This window comes from Zootoca vivipara, chromosome 1 (genome assembly GCF_965207765.1).
Source record: "Zootoca vivipara chromosome 1, rZooViv2.hap1.1, whole genome shotgun sequence".
Classification (NCBI taxonomy): Eukaryota; Metazoa; Chordata; class Lepidosauria; order Squamata; family Lacertidae; genus Zootoca; species Zootoca vivipara.
In genome coordinates, this window is record NC_142582.1 from 6,146,922 (window position 1) to 6,164,323 (window position 17,402).

A 17,402-nucleotide genomic window follows, 5' to 3' on the forward strand; every position below is an offset into this window, starting at 1 on the left:
TAAGACTCAGATTGTGAAATCGCTGACTCAATAGAGATCCTGGCTAGTTGTTGTTAAATGAACAACAGCTGAGGAGCTAGAAGGAGGGACTGCAATCTGAAGTCATATTTGAAGGAGAACTGTATTGACGTTATGAGATAACATCTAAAAATTAGTACCTCCCCAGTGGATGCCATTTCACATCGGAGAATAGGGTCAACATCTCTCAGACGGGGCCAGGAGAACATTGGAGCCTAGAAAAAGAGAAAGAGAGAATAAATTGTTGCTCCACTAAAATTGTGACACCAGCCATCGCCCAACTTGTTGCGATGAGAGGTACGAAACTAAGTGCTCATGAATTAAGTTTACAGCAGAAATAGTAATGATTTTTCTAAGTCTTGCACATGCCATGACCCAACAACCCAAGCGCAGTCCATTGGTGTGCCAATGTGGCCAGCCAGGTGTTTGACCACTCTGCCATTCCAGCAAAAACATGGGGAAGAAATGCATGGACTCTGGGCAGACTACGGTTCATATCTGCTTGGTTTGTATTTATACTGGTAGGTTGTAAATTTTGGAAACCTTTTCTTGGAGACCATTCATATGATGCGTACATGCTTAAAACATTTCAGTACCATGTGAGTTGTTCAATGTGGGGGGAAATTAAATGTCATGTACTTCTATAACCCTAGACTGAGATATGGTATCTGAAAATATTTCTAGTGTAAGTTATGTACGGTAATACAGTGGTACCTCTACTTACGAATAACTCTACTTACAAATGTTTCTACTTACGAACAGAGCTCCGTCCGCCATCTTGGATGCGGTTTAGATAGGATTTTTTCTACTTACGAATTTTTAGATAGGGTTGCTTCGACTTACAATTTTTTTCTCCCAATGCATTCCTATGGGATTCGACTTACAATTTTTTTTCTACTTACGAATGTGCGTTCGGAACGCATTAAATTCGTAAGTAGAGGTACCACTGTAAATATTTAAGCCTAAGGGTAAAATTGCTCTAGTTGCAGCCAGTGAGGCTGTTTTAAAATAGGAGTTATATGGACTCTGATGTGAACAGCAGCCAGTAACCTGGCTGCTGCATTTTGGACCAACTGAAGATTATGAGTCATCTTCAAGGACAGCCAGGGACCCTCCTCTGTTCACCAAGACATTTATACAAATACCCACAATTTTTCTTGCAGCCTCATTCGCCAATCCTTCTTTAGTGACAGGGTAGAAAACAGAGACGGACGGGGACAGACAATCCAACCCCGAGAAGTGGTTGTGATGGGTCCTCCTGTCTTGTGGCTGTGATAGAGATGCAAGGAAGCCTCCCACTCTTTGGCTTTTGACAAGTTTAGCTTGTGGCCAGACGTTTTGGGCTAACTTTTTTAATGGGAGAGCAAAAGTTCAAAGGAAGACAGTATCAGGGTGTGGGGGGTCTGGGGCACTTCAGGAGAAGGTAAAACTAATTAATAATAAGGTGCTTAATATGTAAAAGGTTCTGTCAGTCCAAAAGTGCCTGTTGAGAGACTTCTAATTATTTCTGACATTTTAATAATCATACTTGCCATAGGCACGTAAAAGCATTTTGTTGCCTCCTAGATAGACAAATCCTGTGGCTGTGACTTCCATACAAATAACTAAAGCAAAACACAGACATACAACAAAGCTTCTTTTGGAGTGGGAATAACCAGAGAGAAAGGGTCCCAAACTATGAAAACCAGGGCCAACCCCTCCTAGATACAGCAGAGTCAGCTGCCTCCTTTTGGTTAAGCACGCCAGCTGCCCCTGCATATGATAAAATGCTGCCATTATGCAAGAGTCATCCCACTTTTGATGTTTCTAACTTTTAATTCCAACCTTTACTCCCCCCTTTTTTTGCCCATTGCATTCTCATCATAAAGTGGGGATATTCAACCCATTTCTCTTACCAATATAACCCCTTTTCCCCCCTTCTCCATCAAATGAATGGGCAATCAGAGCTGAACCTATCACACGAAGCCTTAACTGTTTCAGGCTTACCTTAATGCCCACGTAGTCCGAAGGAATCATGGGTTTGTCCAGTGCAGGAAGGCTGGATTCATGGACTTGCTCCCCAGTCATCACTTTAGTGGCCACATCAATGAAATCAAGACCAAGAGATTTGGACACAAACGGGAAAGAGCGCGAAGCTCGCAGGTTGCACTCTATCACCTGAGGATGAGGCAGGGAAAGCACCTTTAAACCCCACACCCTCATTGTGAGGAAAGACAGATGCCTTCCTTGTAGTGTTAGACACTGGCAAGCCTATAGACTCAAAACTTTTCTAGAAGTTAGACCTCAGTTTCCCACCATCTGAATAAGAGGGTGAATAGAAATGACCACCTGCTATATTCAAAGCAGAAATAGGCAATAGCAAGAGAAGGGGTCAGCAAACTTTTCCAGCAGGGGGCCGGTCCACTGTCCCTCAGACCTGGGGGGGGGGCAGACTATATTTTGAAAATAAAAATGAATGAATTCCTATGGCCCACAAATAACCCAGAGATGCATTTTAAATAAAAGGACACATTCTACTCATGTAAAAACATGCTGATTCCCGGACAGTCTGCGGGCCAGATTTAGAAGGCGATTGGGCCAGATTCGGCCCCCGGGCCTTAGTTTGGGGACCCCTGAGCAAGAGGAAAGGCCTAGTAAAGTCTCAACACTTTCTGAGATCATAGATTTTAAAGTCAGACAATCTGTATCCCCAAATGGGTTAATCATTTCTTTCAGATCATGTTTTGCAGGACGAGCAACATTTCCCATAACTGAACACTGCAGGCCCATGAAGCTAAACGGTGTTATTCTGCGGGCACTTTCAGGGGGAGCCACAAGAGAAGTGTATGTAAGAGTCAATGGGGCATGTGTGGCACATTTAAGAGTGACAAGACACTACCAAAGGGCAATAACGATACAGGAAGGACGGCGAAAGGGAAACAAAGGATCTGTGGACAGGAAAGAATTAGACTGAAACCATAAGGGGGTTGTTTCACGATATGTTGAGCCTCGTGATTTTTCACTCTGAATTCCCAGCTCACATCAGAGAAGCGGGACAGGCTTTCATGAGAGTAGCTATGCTCCTTTATTGTAAGTATATGAAAGAAAGTTGCATACAGGCTTAAAAACAGTGTGCTGTATTACAGCACATGCACAAAGAGAATGGTGCCATGCTCCTACTGTTGTAAGGAAGAAAGGGGAATGGTTAGATTTATCCTAAGACTTTTTTTTTAACCTTGTAGGATTTGGGGCCATCCATAGTGTGAGGAGCACAAACAGAGGCTGAATTGCCCTTCTAGCCCTCAGAGACGACTTTGATCATAATTGCTTTTGGGGGGGGGAGCAAACAATAAACTTTTAAAAAAAATATAACAGCTTCAAGAACATTTGATCTTCTCTCCTGCCCTGCTCCACAGTGGTCCCAACTCAAGTCCCTTCCCTACAATGCTGTCTCCACTGGCCTCAAATGAGTTTTCCCTCCGGGTGCAAATAGGAGCTTCCTGAAGGAGGGAGAGTTTTCAACAACGGACCAAGAAGGAAAAGAGTTAAACTCTCACTCCCACCTCCTGCAGTCCAAATATTGCTCTCCATCCCCCACTGCCAGCTGCAATTAATTTTTTTTTTTTAGCTGTCCATGCTAATTGCATTCACGCAATTAATGTCTTTCTTAGTTTGGTCCTGAAGTGCTGCAACATCTGGGCCTGAGGACCAGGAATAAGTTTAGGTACTAGATTTTTTTACATGGGGGCAAGAGCTCTATGAAAATGTTGCCCTTTCAGTAAAACTGCTTTGAAGGCAGTTTTCCTATGTTTTCTTCTATCCCTCTGCCTTCCGTTTTGCTCCCTAGCTATCCATAATGACCGTAGAAAGCTACATAGATATGTATTGTAGAGTCAAACTTGTGCTGTGCTAATAGGATGAGTCTCGTATAACATTCTTACCAATCTTATTTAGTGCTGATCTGATTTAAGCCCAGTGCTGAGCTAACACACTTGCTGACAGACGGCAATTCTACAGAGCTTGCTTTATCCTCAAATTACTGCATTGTGTGGGCAGGCAAAGTTCTTTTCTCAAAATTGTATCACAGGGCGCCTTATAAAGTGGTGAATGGCAGAGTATCAGTGGTACAAAGACCCATGTAGCAGCAAACAAGGCGGATATTATGTGCCTAGCACTATCTCACGCAGTGCAGCAAACAGCGGCAACAGCCTTGGTGATTTTTCACCTGGTGGGTATCAAGAAAAAGAGGGCTTTTGAAGGAGAGCTCCCTCATTATTATGATGATGAGCCACTTTGTACATTGAGCTAAAATGGGTCTCACCAAGACATCGTTTCCCCGGATGAGAAACTGAACATTGAATGGTCCAGAGATCGCAAAGGCATCTGCAATCCTCCTGGTTGCAATTTTCACCTGAGAACAGAAGAAAGCATGTGTTTACTCAACCTCATGCTTCCAAAAGTAAAACAACTACCACTGCAACAACAACCTGAGAACCTGGAATTGGACAGCCACCGCTCCCTTGAACATCTGGCAGATAAGTGCTGGCTCTTCACTGTCAGAACTGCCACAAAATAGGCCTGAGAATGAGCTCCAAGTTGAATTTCCAGGCCTGCTTGATCACCCCCTAATTCCAGAGCAAATAAAGGAAGCAGCCAGATATGCAACATGGAGGACCAGTAGGTCTCTCCATTACTTATGGATCAAGAGAATGCAAATAATGTATCTCTGAGTTAACTTGCTTGCCCTGAGGCAGAACACATTTTGGATTGCTGTAGTGCCTTGGTACAGAACATATACGCTAGCCATTTCCTCTCTTTTTAAAACAAACTCCATGAGAGCTACCAAATTCCACTCTGGTGGCCATAATTGTTTTCACTGTGTCTCTATTAGTATAGTTAATAGTGTCCACAATCTAATGCTGCCTGTTATCATTAAAATGAAAGAAAAACACGCTGACCTTCTCCAAGGCTCCTTGGCTAATTGTTTGTGCAGGGAACATCAACGTAGCATCTCCAGAGTGAACGCCAGCATCTTCCACATGCTCAGAAACAGCATGGCAGATAACCTGCTCAAAAAAGAGCCAGTAAAAGTGTTAGTATATAATAGCAAACTGGTAGCTAAAATGGCTGTGAGCCAGTGCTATGCTAGCACTTCGTGGTTAAATAAGCTGTACAATGTTGAAACCTTGTTATTTGCTAATGACTGTTGTCCCCAAATATATTTCTCTCTTCACTTACTAGCCTTCTTCTAATTAAACAGCCTCAGTCCAGTAAACCTGAAGGAGCATCTCCACCTCCATCATTCTGCCCGGACACTGAGGTCCAGCACCGAGGGCCTTCTGGCGGTTCCCTCGTTGCGAGAAGCCAAGTTGCAGGGAACTAGGCAGAGGGCCTTCTCGGTAGTGGCACCCGCCCTGTGGAACGCCCTCCCACCAGATGTCAAAGAGAAAAACAACTACCAGACTTTTAGAAGACACCTGAAGGCAGCCCTGTTTAGGAAAGCTTTTAATATTTAATAGACTATTGTATTTTAATATTTTGTTGGAAGCCGCCCAGAGTGGCTGGGGAAACCCAGCCAGGTGGGTGGGGTAAAATAAAATAAATAAATAAATCTATACATTTCCACTCAAAAGCAAACCTGGTGAATTCCATAGGACTTACAGCCAGGTATGTATGCATAGTGCTGCAGCCTATTATCATTCTAAATATTATTATTTTTACTTAGGTCCAAGCCATCTGAAGCATATGAACTTACCTGGAATGTTGGGTCCTTACTCCTGCCCTATTTTATAGGGTTTTTGTAAGGACCACAAAGTACCTCAAACCCTCAAACACAGTATACGAACAAATACTTATTATTTTTATTTATTTCTATTTGTTATGCCAGGCTTTTTCACACTATGGTGACGCTTGCAGTGGATGCCGGGAATTAGAGACCTCTGTGCAGAATTACTGTACCATGGCGTAATGGAGAGCCATTCCAGATCCATCACAGAATTCAGCTAACATTTATCAAACTCTAAGACATCCTCTGCTAGCCTGTCCTGAAGGAAAGTATGTGTGAACTGATGAGTCTGCTATACTGTATCTTGTTTCAAGCTTTGGCCTGGTTGGAATGGGTCCTTGAATTCTGATAATGCATTTTGCTTGTGTTGATGGAGATTAGAGAGGCATGTGCAGTTGTGCATAATAACTAGCCTATTGTCCAAAGGTAAAATTTACATGTATTGCTCCACTCACTTTTGCCTCTGGCCCTGCCCACCTCTGGTATGTGGTCCCTGAAAGGTTTCCAAGAAGAGAATGTTGCCCACATTGGAAAAAAACGGGCTCCGTATCCCTGATCTAGAACTTGGAATGAAACATTTGGCAAGCTGCTTTACTATTCCTTCTGCAAATCCTGGAAAGTATTTTTTAAAAGCATTATTTAAGGAAGAAGTTTGTACCTTTCCATTCTTTGCAACAGCATCCATTTCCACTTCCCGAGCTCCTTCAATGAATTTTGTCAGCACAACAGGGTGTTCCTATTGATATCACAAGGAAGAAGAAAAATATACATCCTGTATGACTATGATTTCGCACTGTGTTAGTAACTGGCATGAATTCTAGTATTTAAATTTTTCAGTAGAAAGAAAGGATAAGGGGGGTGAGAGAGAGAGAGAGAGAGAATCATTGTAACAGAATCAGTCTTAGCAAGTTTGCAGCCCCCTCTTGGCTATGGAGTTGACATTTGGAAATGAACTGAAAATTGCCATCATGATTTGCAGCCTACATGACATAAGAGAAGCTGCTGGCTGGGCTCGCTTTTGAAAACTGAGCTTCTTCTTAGAATGTGAAAATCCAGGCCAGAAAATGGAAGAGTCTAAATGGAAAAACATGAGCTCTATCTCAGCTTAAGCGTTAGGAAACCCACACTGATGGGGTAGGGTTAAAGTTGTTGCAATTGTTTGTAGCTGAGAAAAGTTAAATAAAGTTGTGGCCCTCCAACAAGCACATTCTGGGAAGTGTGAGTAATGGAGGGTGCTGATTCTGTACATGCAAAATGAGTTATTATTACTCGGGAGTCATGTGCAATTAAGAACATTAGCAGGAAAGATTCGCAGACTGGCTTAAGAACTTTCATATAATTTCAATATGTTGTCTGAAAACAAAATATTTAATCTTCCTTTCTTCGTGCCTCTTCTACAGCTTCATCACTACCAATGGCAGTTACAGACGCAAGTCAGCAGAACGTATAATTGTTTAATACTGCACATAATGATTGCTCAGGATCTGTTTCCTGGGCATTGTTGTATGCTATTAATTCTCCTTAAAATTACTGACTACACTTTTCTTACTCCAACTGAACATCACCCGGCACACCAATCAAACTTATTTCCCATGAAAAGTACAAAAAAAGAACAACCAACATCATTTTGTCCTGGATCTTCTGAAATACTTTCACTGGAAAATTGTGACTGTCATCATTCACACTGCAATCTCTTTAGGCCAATAATGACAGCAGGTTAATGCTAAATGGAATGGTACTCTTCCTTGGGCCAAAGGAAACATAGGCAGCACAAAGCAATGAAGTTAAAAGTTTTTTTTCTTTTTTTTAATGAAGCCATGAAATTCAATTAACTAATAGAGGTATAAGCAAAGTTCACTTGATCTGGAAATTTTAAAATAATAATGAAGAAGGAGAAGGCAATACACAGGCATGTGCGCACACACACACTACTACGAATTTACAAATTGCATTAATCTTTTACTGTTATTATTATAAATCCAAGGCACCTTTGTAATAAGGAATGTTCCAAGTATCAAACAACTTCCCAAATTAAAAGGGAAGAAACATGCAAGACTTCATGCGTGAATGAAAGGGAACGGTAAAAGAAAAAGAAAATAGATTAACATGAGATGTTACACCCAATGAGGAATGATTCAGTGGTGTGGACAATTTCCTGGGAGCTAAATTACCCAAGTATAATAGTCAGTGCAAATGCTAGTAAAACAGCACTAAAAGGAGTAGTTCCCCAACATTTTCACCTATGGACCACTTGGAAATTGCTGAGCATCTGGGCAGACCCCTTGATTTTTTTCTGCCTGTTGTAGAAATTTTAATACACTGTGCTCAATTTTTAATTGCATTTCTACATACAAACAGTGGCTCATCTGAATAAAGCTCATGGACCACCGGTAGACCACATTCTGGGAACCCCTGCACTAGAGGAAGCTAGGAAATGGATAAGCAAATTTAATAATATTCAAGATGCTTTGTTTCCTAAAACGAACAAAAATCAAATGAGTGGAGGGAAATGAGGACAGTGTTGTACAATACCTGTGAAACTCTGGTTGCCTCTGCCAAAAACTTTTTCATCTCTTTTTCTGTATGGACTACATTCATTGCTGAGCCACTATGAAGAAAGAGGGGAGGGAAAGGTTAAAGATACTGTCATGTCACACTTTTCATCTTCAGAAACTGTCTTCCATTCAACTCAACCTCCCAGTTCTTTCTTAAGCTGAAAGGATAAAGCAACTCTTCACCAAAGGTAAACAATATTGAACTTACTCCTAAAAAGGTGGGTGCCCCCAAGAACATACCAAATCAGGAGGAAGGATTATTGACTAAAGATTGTGTAAAAGTCTGGTTTCCCCCAAGATCCACTCTTGCTCAATCATTTAAAATGGTTTCAAATGTAACTTGACATTGCTGAAAACAACGGTGTATGAAATGCTAATTCAGGGACAAGTAGTTTTCAACTTGGTTTGTCATCCATATTTGATCTTCTTTCATAGTGGGTTATTTCACACAAAGCCCAAACAATCCCTTTTTTGGAATCACAAGAATCATGTCAGAGAAAGTTGAGAATGTGTGGACCTGTTGTTTGTCATATCAAAATACAATGCCAACACAAATGTTCACAGTTTTCTCAAGGTTTGTTATTTCTGAATTTGGGGTTTGGTCAGCTATAATATGTGTGAAATACAGTAGTTCAGGTAACCTGGAAAAAACAGGTAGTTGGGGTGTTATGTACTAAGCTTGAATCCTAAACAATAGGCAGGTAGAATCCTAGAATGCAACAACTGATTGGCTTGCAGGAGAAGACCAATCAGGCTCCAGGAGAGAAGCAGAATCAGCCAATCAGACGGGACTCATTGTGTAAATAATGTATATAAAAGCCTAAGGTTGGGGGGGGGGAATCAATCACTGTTTTACAAGCTGCAATAAAGAGCATGAAATCATTGCAGGACTCCAAGTATACTTCTTGGGAATTCAGTTTAACCCCCCCCCCAAAAAAAACAACCTCTCCACAAGCCATGTATGCATTCTCCTTACGTAGTTGCTTTGCCCTGAGTTATCTAGCTAAAGTATACAATCTCTATGACATTGTATGGTATCCTCACACATTGCCTGGGGCCAACCCAGCAATATTTATGATTTCCAAAATTCATAGATCTTGACGTTTGGCCTGAAAGAGACAGGGCAGGCCCAGGTTTGTTTTAGTTTGTTTTAAACTATGGTTCAATGCAATGTGTGAACCAGGTCATCAACTACCGGTAAGAGTCTGTCTAGGTGAACTGTTTATAGAGTATGCTCTTGTCTTTCTAAAAATTTCTTCCACACCATCAGAATGATTCCTACTCTTTTTGAAGGATGAGACCAGATTTTGTTATTTGCACCATTATTGGGATATGTTCTAAGGATCTTCTGCTCCTGGAACATCACAAAACCTCCCTTCCCTCTTTTGGTATTCAACCAGTAAATATCTGACTTATGTCCAGGTGCCTTTTCTTTAAAATAATTTCACCCTTGATATTCCAGAATTCTCTAATTATTATGCCTATAAAAATCTGGTTTATGAGTGTGTGTACGTAGTTTTCTTTACTCTTTTTGTTTTTAATCATTTCACCCTTTGCATTCTGAAATTCTTTAAATTGTTCTGTCAGTAAAAATCTGACTCTTGCAATTGCACACCCCCTGCCTTGATGGTTAACCCCAGAATTTCATAGAATCATAGTTGGAAGGGACCACAAGGCCATTGCTTGAACCCACGATCCCGAGAGTAAGTGTCTCATGCTCCACCAACTGAGCTGGAATAGCTTCAATACTGCCTGATCTCTGGTCTGAAGTGACTCAGAAGTGGCACAAAGCAGGTGTTGCTCAGGCACCATACACCCAACACCTTCCACACTACTGAACATATAGCAGGATCATACTGGATCTTCCTTCAAATATTGCAGTCTGGTGCCTATGTTATTCTGGAATAACAGCAGAAGAAAACACCACCACTGGTGCTGGTCAGGAACCGTAATAATAAATCAAATCAAAATCAAACACCACCACTGTGTGGAATGATGCAGGGAAATGCAAAAAGACCCAAGTGCTGCAAAATCCGTCCAGAAGAGCCCAAAGATGGCAAATGCCCGACCTATTTGTGAAACATCTTTTTTCCCTTAAGAGAAATTGGTGTTTGAAATGCTTTTGGAATCAGATACAGTTTTGTCTATGTAGTTGGTACTGTTGCTGTATCATACCAAAATTTTAACCACTATGCTGCATCAGTTCTTATATAATACTTCATATTATGGGATCTCTAGTTATTTTTTTTATTCAATATTCTACTGGAACTAATGAGGATGAAACCATTAAAGGCTATGTGGAAGTTATTCCATGTGCCAATTACCTTCAAAAGTAAACCTCCTTTTGCAAGATGTCCCTGTCTTTCTAAACAAAAGATCAGCACTTCAGAACAGATCAAAGAACTCATTCTAGGCCTGAGAATCCTGTGGATTGCTTTTTTAAAAAAAAACCCATTCAAAAGAGGCTTTAATTGAATTATTTAACAATAACTCACGGTTAATCATATCACGAAGGCCTTTTGCACTTATCAGAATCCCGCCCCCTGCTTAAACATTCTTCCCGCTTCCTTCAGTTCCAAGGTTGCGTCCCCCAGAAGGATAGTTTGCCTCTCTTATATTATCAGAAGGCTTCAACTCAATTTCCATCTGCACTTGCGAACTGTGCTCAGCAAACTCTATTTCTCTTCCTACCCTCTCATCTGTGAATAAGCACTTTGCCACATTAAGCTTCGTTGAGGGAGTATTTAGAACATCTCTGCGCATTGATTCAGCTCATTCCCAGCTCTCTTTTTTGTTTTGTTTTGTCAGCCATATCCTGAAAGAAAAGCAGCTGCCATGGCACATACTTGACATAAAACTCTTACAGGTGAAAGAGAATTTCACATTGAAACTGTAGATATGGTCAACGCAACACAGGTATGCCTATATTTCTCAATAATTGAAAAAAACGAGGCTGGCAAGATGCGTGTTGTGACATCCTTAGGGTCATTCCTAATGTACCATTACTCAGAGGGGTCCTCTCCCCATCTTTTGATTGAATAATATGCAACAATAAATGTTAGAAATTTGGACAATGCTGGCATTTAATGGCAATTTGTTAGGTCAACAGCCTCTCAGGCATGCCCTTGGGCTACCGATGGCCCAGGTGCACTTGTGGTGTGCCAACCGCTGGCTTAGCTCATTGCTGCCAGGTTTCCAAAGCTAGTCTATTTGTAAGGAGGGTTGTCACCACCCTTTGAAGCCTTTGTCTTGTAATTGTTGTTTCACATGGCATATGCCTTACATTTCGTTATACGACAAGAAATTCTCTACTGATCACTATAGGAGTGGAAAATATGCAGTATCCAACTCCAAAAGTACAAATTCTATTCATCAAACCAGTGGTAGATGCTAGAGATATGGACTACGGGGTGCAGACTTCCCTGGTGTGGGTAGCATGACAAAGATGACAGTGTTAACAGGATGGCTCCACTAGATAGAAAGCAGGCACCAACTTTGCTACAGTTTTAGCACATGCTGAAAACCCGGGAACTGATTATGTTCTACTTCAGCCCAACTCAAACCCAAGATCTGCTGGGATGAATTTGGGCCTATGCCATCGTAACTCCATTCTAGTTCTGCCAGGAGTTACACATGACTTGTCTTAAACTGACATAAGTTTCACCAGCTTCCCAGAATTAGTATTGCTCAGCTACTCTGTTTTTAACTACATCATATATTAAGATTACTGTACTACTTCTATTCAGGTACACTTGCCAGAAGCATTTACATGACAGGTGGTATATAAATCTTTTAAAATAAGAAAATAAAGTGAATGAAATGCCTAGATATACTTCACCACTCTTAGAGTAAATGAAAGAAACAAGGGTTGTTGTTATTATTTTTTAGCAAGGATGACATTTTGCGATTTACTAAGGGCATTCAGCTGACTTTTATATTGCCTAGTACATGTCAGAATGTTTTGACTCATCTTCCTGGGCCTTTTATAATCTTAAGATATTACCAGTAGCTGTCAATTTCTCTACATTTCTGACACTATAGCACGCACACACACACACATTAGGTGACATATTTTCTTCTTTTGAAGAGGGTATACATGGGGAGGTCCAAACACGTTTGTGTGGGCAGCATTTGCCAAGATATGTGACTTTTTAGTCCTGCAGGACAGTGACTGTTGTGATTTTCAGCATTGTAAAAGTCCATAACAGATCTTAAGGCAAGAGCACTCCTGCCATCATCAGGTGCTCCTGAGCATCAGCAGCGATCATCATTGTCTCTGCTCAAATGGATCTGATGCAGGTATCCCCAAACTTTGGCCCTCCAGATGTTTTGGACTACAATTCCCATCTTAGAATCATAGAATCATAGAATCATAGAGTTGGAAGAGACCACAAGGGCCATCCAGTCCAACCCCCTGCCAAGCAGGAAACACCATCAAAGCATTCCTGACAGATGGCTGTCAAGCCTCTGCTTAAAGACCTCCAAAGAAGGAGACTCCACCACACTCCTTGGCAGCAAATTCCACTGCCGAACAGCTCTTACTGTCAGGAAGTTCTTCCTAATGTTTAGGTGGAATTTTCTTTCTTGTAGTTTGAATCCGTTGCTCCGTGTCCGCTTCTCTGGAGCAGCAGAAAACAACCTTTCTCCCTCCTTTATATGACATCCTTTTATATATTTGAACATGGTTATCATATCACCCCTTAACCTTCTCTTCTCCAGGCTAAACATACCCAGCTCCCTAAGCCGTTCCTCATAAGGCATCGTTTCCAGGCCTTTGACCATTTTGGTTGCCCTCTTCTGGACACGTTCCAGCTTATCAGTATCCTTCTTGAACTGTGGTGCCCAGAACTGGACACAATACTCCAGGTGAGGTCTGACCAGAGCAGAATACAGTGGTACTATTACTTCCCTTGATCTAGATGCTATACTCCTATTGATGCAGCCCAGAATTGCATTGGCTTTTTTAGCTGCTGCATCACACTGCTGACTCATGTCAAGTTTGTGGTCAACCAAAACTCCTAGATCCTTTTCACATGTACTGCTCTCAAGCCAGGTGTCTCCCATCCTGTATCTGTGCCTTTCATTTTTTTTGCCCAAGTGTAGTACTTTACATTTCTCCTTGTTAAAATTCATCTTGTTTGCTTTGGCCCAGTTGTCTAATCTGTTAAGGTCATTCTGAAGTGTGATCCTGTCCTCTGGGGTGTTAGCCACCCCTCCCAACTTGGTGTCATCTGCAAACTTGCTCAGGATTCCCTCAAGCCCATCATCCAAGTCATTGATAAAGATGTTGAACAAGACTGGGCCCAAGACAGAACCCTGTGGCACCCCACTAGTCACTACTCTCCAGGATGAGGAGGAGCCATTGATGAGCACCCTTTGGGTTCGGTCAGTAAGCCAGCTACAAATCCACTGAATGGTAGCATTGTCTAGCCCACATTTTACCAGCTTCTTTACAAGAATATCATGGGGCACCTTGTCAAAGGCCTTGCTGAAATCAAGATAGGCTACATCCACAGCGTTCCCTTCATCTACCAGGCTTGTAATTCTGTCAAAAAATGAGATCAGATTAGTCTGACATGACTTATTTTTCAGGAACCCATGCTGACTTTTAGTGATCACAGAGTTTCTTTCTAGGTGCTCACAGACTGTTTGCTTAATGATCTGCTCTAGAATCTTTCCTGGTATTGATGTCAGGCTGACTGGGCGGTAATTGTTTGGGTCCTCTCTTTTCCCCTTTTTGAAAATAGGGACAACATTTGCCCTCCTCCAGTCTGCTGGAACTTCGCCTGTTCTCCAGGAATTTTCAAAGATTATTGCCAGTGGTTCTGAAATCACCTCTGCCAGTTCTTTTAATACTCTTGGATGTAGTTCATCTGGCCCTGGAGACTTGAATACATCTAAACTAGCCAAGTATTCTTGTACTACCTCCTTACTTATTCTGGGCTGTGTTTCCCCTGCTGAATCATCTGCTCCATATTCTTCAGGTCGGGCGTTGTTTTCTTTCTTGGAGAAGACTGAGGCAAAGAAGGCATTGAGGAGTTCTGCCCTTTCTCTGTCCCCTGTTTGCATTTCACCATCTTCTCCTCTGAGTGACCCCACTGTTTCCTTGTTTTTCCTTTTGCTACGGACATACCCATAAAAGCCCTTTTTGTTGCTTTTAACCTCTCTGGCGAGCCTGAGTTCATTCTGTGCTTTAGCTTTTCTGACTTTGTCTCTACACGTGCTGGCTATATGTTTGAATTCCTCTCTGGAGATTTCCCCCCTTTTCCATTTTTTGTACATATCCCTTTTAAATCTTAACTCAGTCAAAAGTTCTTTAGATAGCCAGCCTGGCTTCTTTAGGCACCTTCCATGTTTCCGTCTCATTGGTATTGCCTGAAGTTGTGCTTTTAATATCTCCCTTTTAACAAACTCCCAACCATCATGAACTCCCTTCCCTTTTAGTATTACTGTCCATGGGATTTCACCCAGCTTTTCCCTAAGTTTTCTGAAGTCGGCTTTTTTAAAGTCTAGAATTTGGACCTTAGTATGCTTGGTTGCTCCTTTCCGCTGGATAATAAACTCCAGAAGAGCATGGTCACTCCCACCTAATGATCCTGCCACTTCTACCCCACTAACCAAGTCATCACCATTGGTTAGGACCAGATCTAAAATGGCTGATCCTCTTGTTGCTTCTCCCACTTTCTGGACAATGAAGTTGTCTGCAAGGCCAGTGAGGAATCTGTTCGACCTTATGCTCTTGGCTGAGTTTGACATCCAACAAATATCAGGATAGTTGAAATCCCCCATTACTACTATCTCACTTCCTTTGGAATGCTTGGCCATCTGTTCCAGGAAGGCATCATCTGTGTCCTCAGTTTGGCTTGGGGATCTATAGTAAACTCCCACAATGAGGTCACTGTTGTTTTTCTCTCCCTTAATTTTGACCCAGATACTCTCAATTTGGCTTTGAAGTTTTAAATCCTGGATCTCTTCACAGGTATACATATCCCTAACATATAAAGCTACTCCTCCTCCTTTCCTGTTTGGTCTATTTCTCTTAAATAGATTGTATCCCTCTATTACTACATTCCAGTCATGAGACTCATCCCACCAGGTTTCAGTGATGCCTATTATGTCATATTTAGTTTGCTGTACCAAGAGCTCAAGTTCATCTTGTTTATTTCCCATGCTCTGTGCATTAGTATACAGACATTGAAGACCGTTGATCATTCCCCCATGTCTCTTATTTAAGGATATTTTCGTCCCACCACTAGGTCTGCATGCTGCTTGCTCCATTTGGTCCTTGACATTTGGATGATCATCTTCAGCATTTGATAGACTCCTACCTTCAGGACCACTGTCTCCCTCCCCCACATAAGTCAGTTTAAAGCCCTCCTGATGAGGTTTTTGAGTTTTGTGGCAAAAACATTCCTCCCAACTTTTGTGAGGTGCAGTCCATCACTTGCCAGAAGTCCATCTTCAAGAAACTGCAGACCGTGATCTAGGAATCCAAACCGTTCCTGTTTGCACCATTTGCGAAGCCAGTTGTTCACTTCCCCTATTTTTCCCTCTCTCCCTGGGCCATGTCGTTCAACTGGGAGGACAGAAGAGATGACAATTTGTGCATCTAATTGCTTCAACTTCCTGCCCAGAGCCTCATAATCATTTTTGATCTTCTGTAAGCTATGGCTTGCAGTGTCATTGGTTCCCACATGCACCAAAAGGAAGGGGTATTTGTCGGTGGGTTTTATGATTCCTTGCAGCCGTTCTGTTACATCTTTGATCTTGGCCCCAGGTAGACAGCACACCTCTCGAGACATCTTGTCAGGCCCACAGATCACTGCTTCTGTACCCCTCAGTAGGGAATCCCCAATCACCACTACACGCCTCTTCATGGGCTTGGTTGGGATACTTCTATGTGCTGTCCCTTCCAAGGTTACCTGCATATTTCCAGAGGACTGACTTGGTTGCTCGTCTTCATATTCCTCATCAACTGTGATGAGGGAGAGATCCTCAGGTGGAGTCTGTTCCTCGTCTTCCATGAGCACTTCAAAACGGTTGTGTAATTCTAAGCACTCAGAGCGATCCCTGGGCCTTCTACTTCTATGAGTCACGTTCCTCCATACATCTGGCTGCTGTGTTGGGGAACTGACCTCCTCCTCAGGGAGATCCCCTGTCTCCTCCTTGGTGCAGACAGTGTGCTCTGCTGCATCCAAGAAAAGCTCCAGTTCTTTAATTCTCTGGAGCGTAGATACACGCCCCTGAAGCTGCTGCACCTTCTCTTCCAGAAGGGCAACCTTGTTTTCTAGTAGGGCAACCAACTTACAATTGTTGCAGGTGTAGCTACCCACATCCTTTGGCAAGAAAACAAACATTGCACAGGAATTGCAGGTGACAATGGTTGTTCCCTCCACCTCCATCTTGAAAACCTTGAGGTCAAGGGGGAAAGAGGAAGAGGCCTAGGTCCCCCCTAACAAACGTATGAGACTTGCTGCTATCCAAGCTCTGACTAGCTCCGCCCACAGCTAATCACCTGAACTTCCTGACTCACACTTCTAGGTGAAAGGTCACAGCCAGAAACAAACAAGGTCACAGCCAGAAACAAACACCCACACAAGCCTGGACAGTCACCCAAATCCAAGAGGCAGCAGCCCTAGAAAACCAGCACAAGCACACAAACAAGTAAGAAAACAAATAAGCACACAAACTTACTCACACACAGCCCCAAAAGACAAAACCACAAAACCTACAGAGTGTCTCCCAAGCTCAGCTCACCTTCTGCTCCTTCCTCAGTCACTGCACTCCAAGCTCTGACTAGCTCCGCCCACAGCTAATCACCTGAACTTCCTGACTCACACTTCTAGGTGAAAGGTCACAGCCAGAAACAAACAAGGTCACAGCCAGAAACAAACACCCACACAAGCCTGGACAGTCACCCAAATCCAAGAGGCAGCAGCCCTAGAAAACCAGCACAAGCACACAAACAAGTAAGAAAACAAATAAGCACACAAACTTACTCACACACAGCCCCAAAAGACAAAACCACAAAACCTACAGAGTGTCTCCCAAGCTCAGCTCACCTT

At 42.3% G+C, this 17,402-nt stretch overlaps 1 protein-coding gene across 1 annotated transcript in view; it reads right to left on the minus strand.

Annotated features, from left to right (window-relative positions):
* CPS1 (carbamoyl-phosphate synthase 1) overlaps window positions 1-17,402 on the minus strand; it is a 137,496-nt gene that overhangs the window by 18,913 nt on the left and 101,181 nt on the right. Inside the window, exons 28-33 of the mRNA XM_035138778.3 lie at window positions 8,315-8,390; window positions 6,441-6,518; window positions 4,956-5,063; window positions 4,319-4,408; window positions 2,005-2,175; window positions 159-233 (exon numbers count right to left, since the gene is read on the minus strand). Of these exons, the coding sequence (XP_034994669.2) occupies window positions 159-233; window positions 2,005-2,175; window positions 4,319-4,408; window positions 4,956-5,063; window positions 6,441-6,518; window positions 8,315-8,390 (598 nt within the window). The remainder of the gene's footprint in view (window positions 1-158; window positions 234-2,004; window positions 2,176-4,318; window positions 4,409-4,955; window positions 5,064-6,440; window positions 6,519-8,314; window positions 8,391-17,402) is intronic.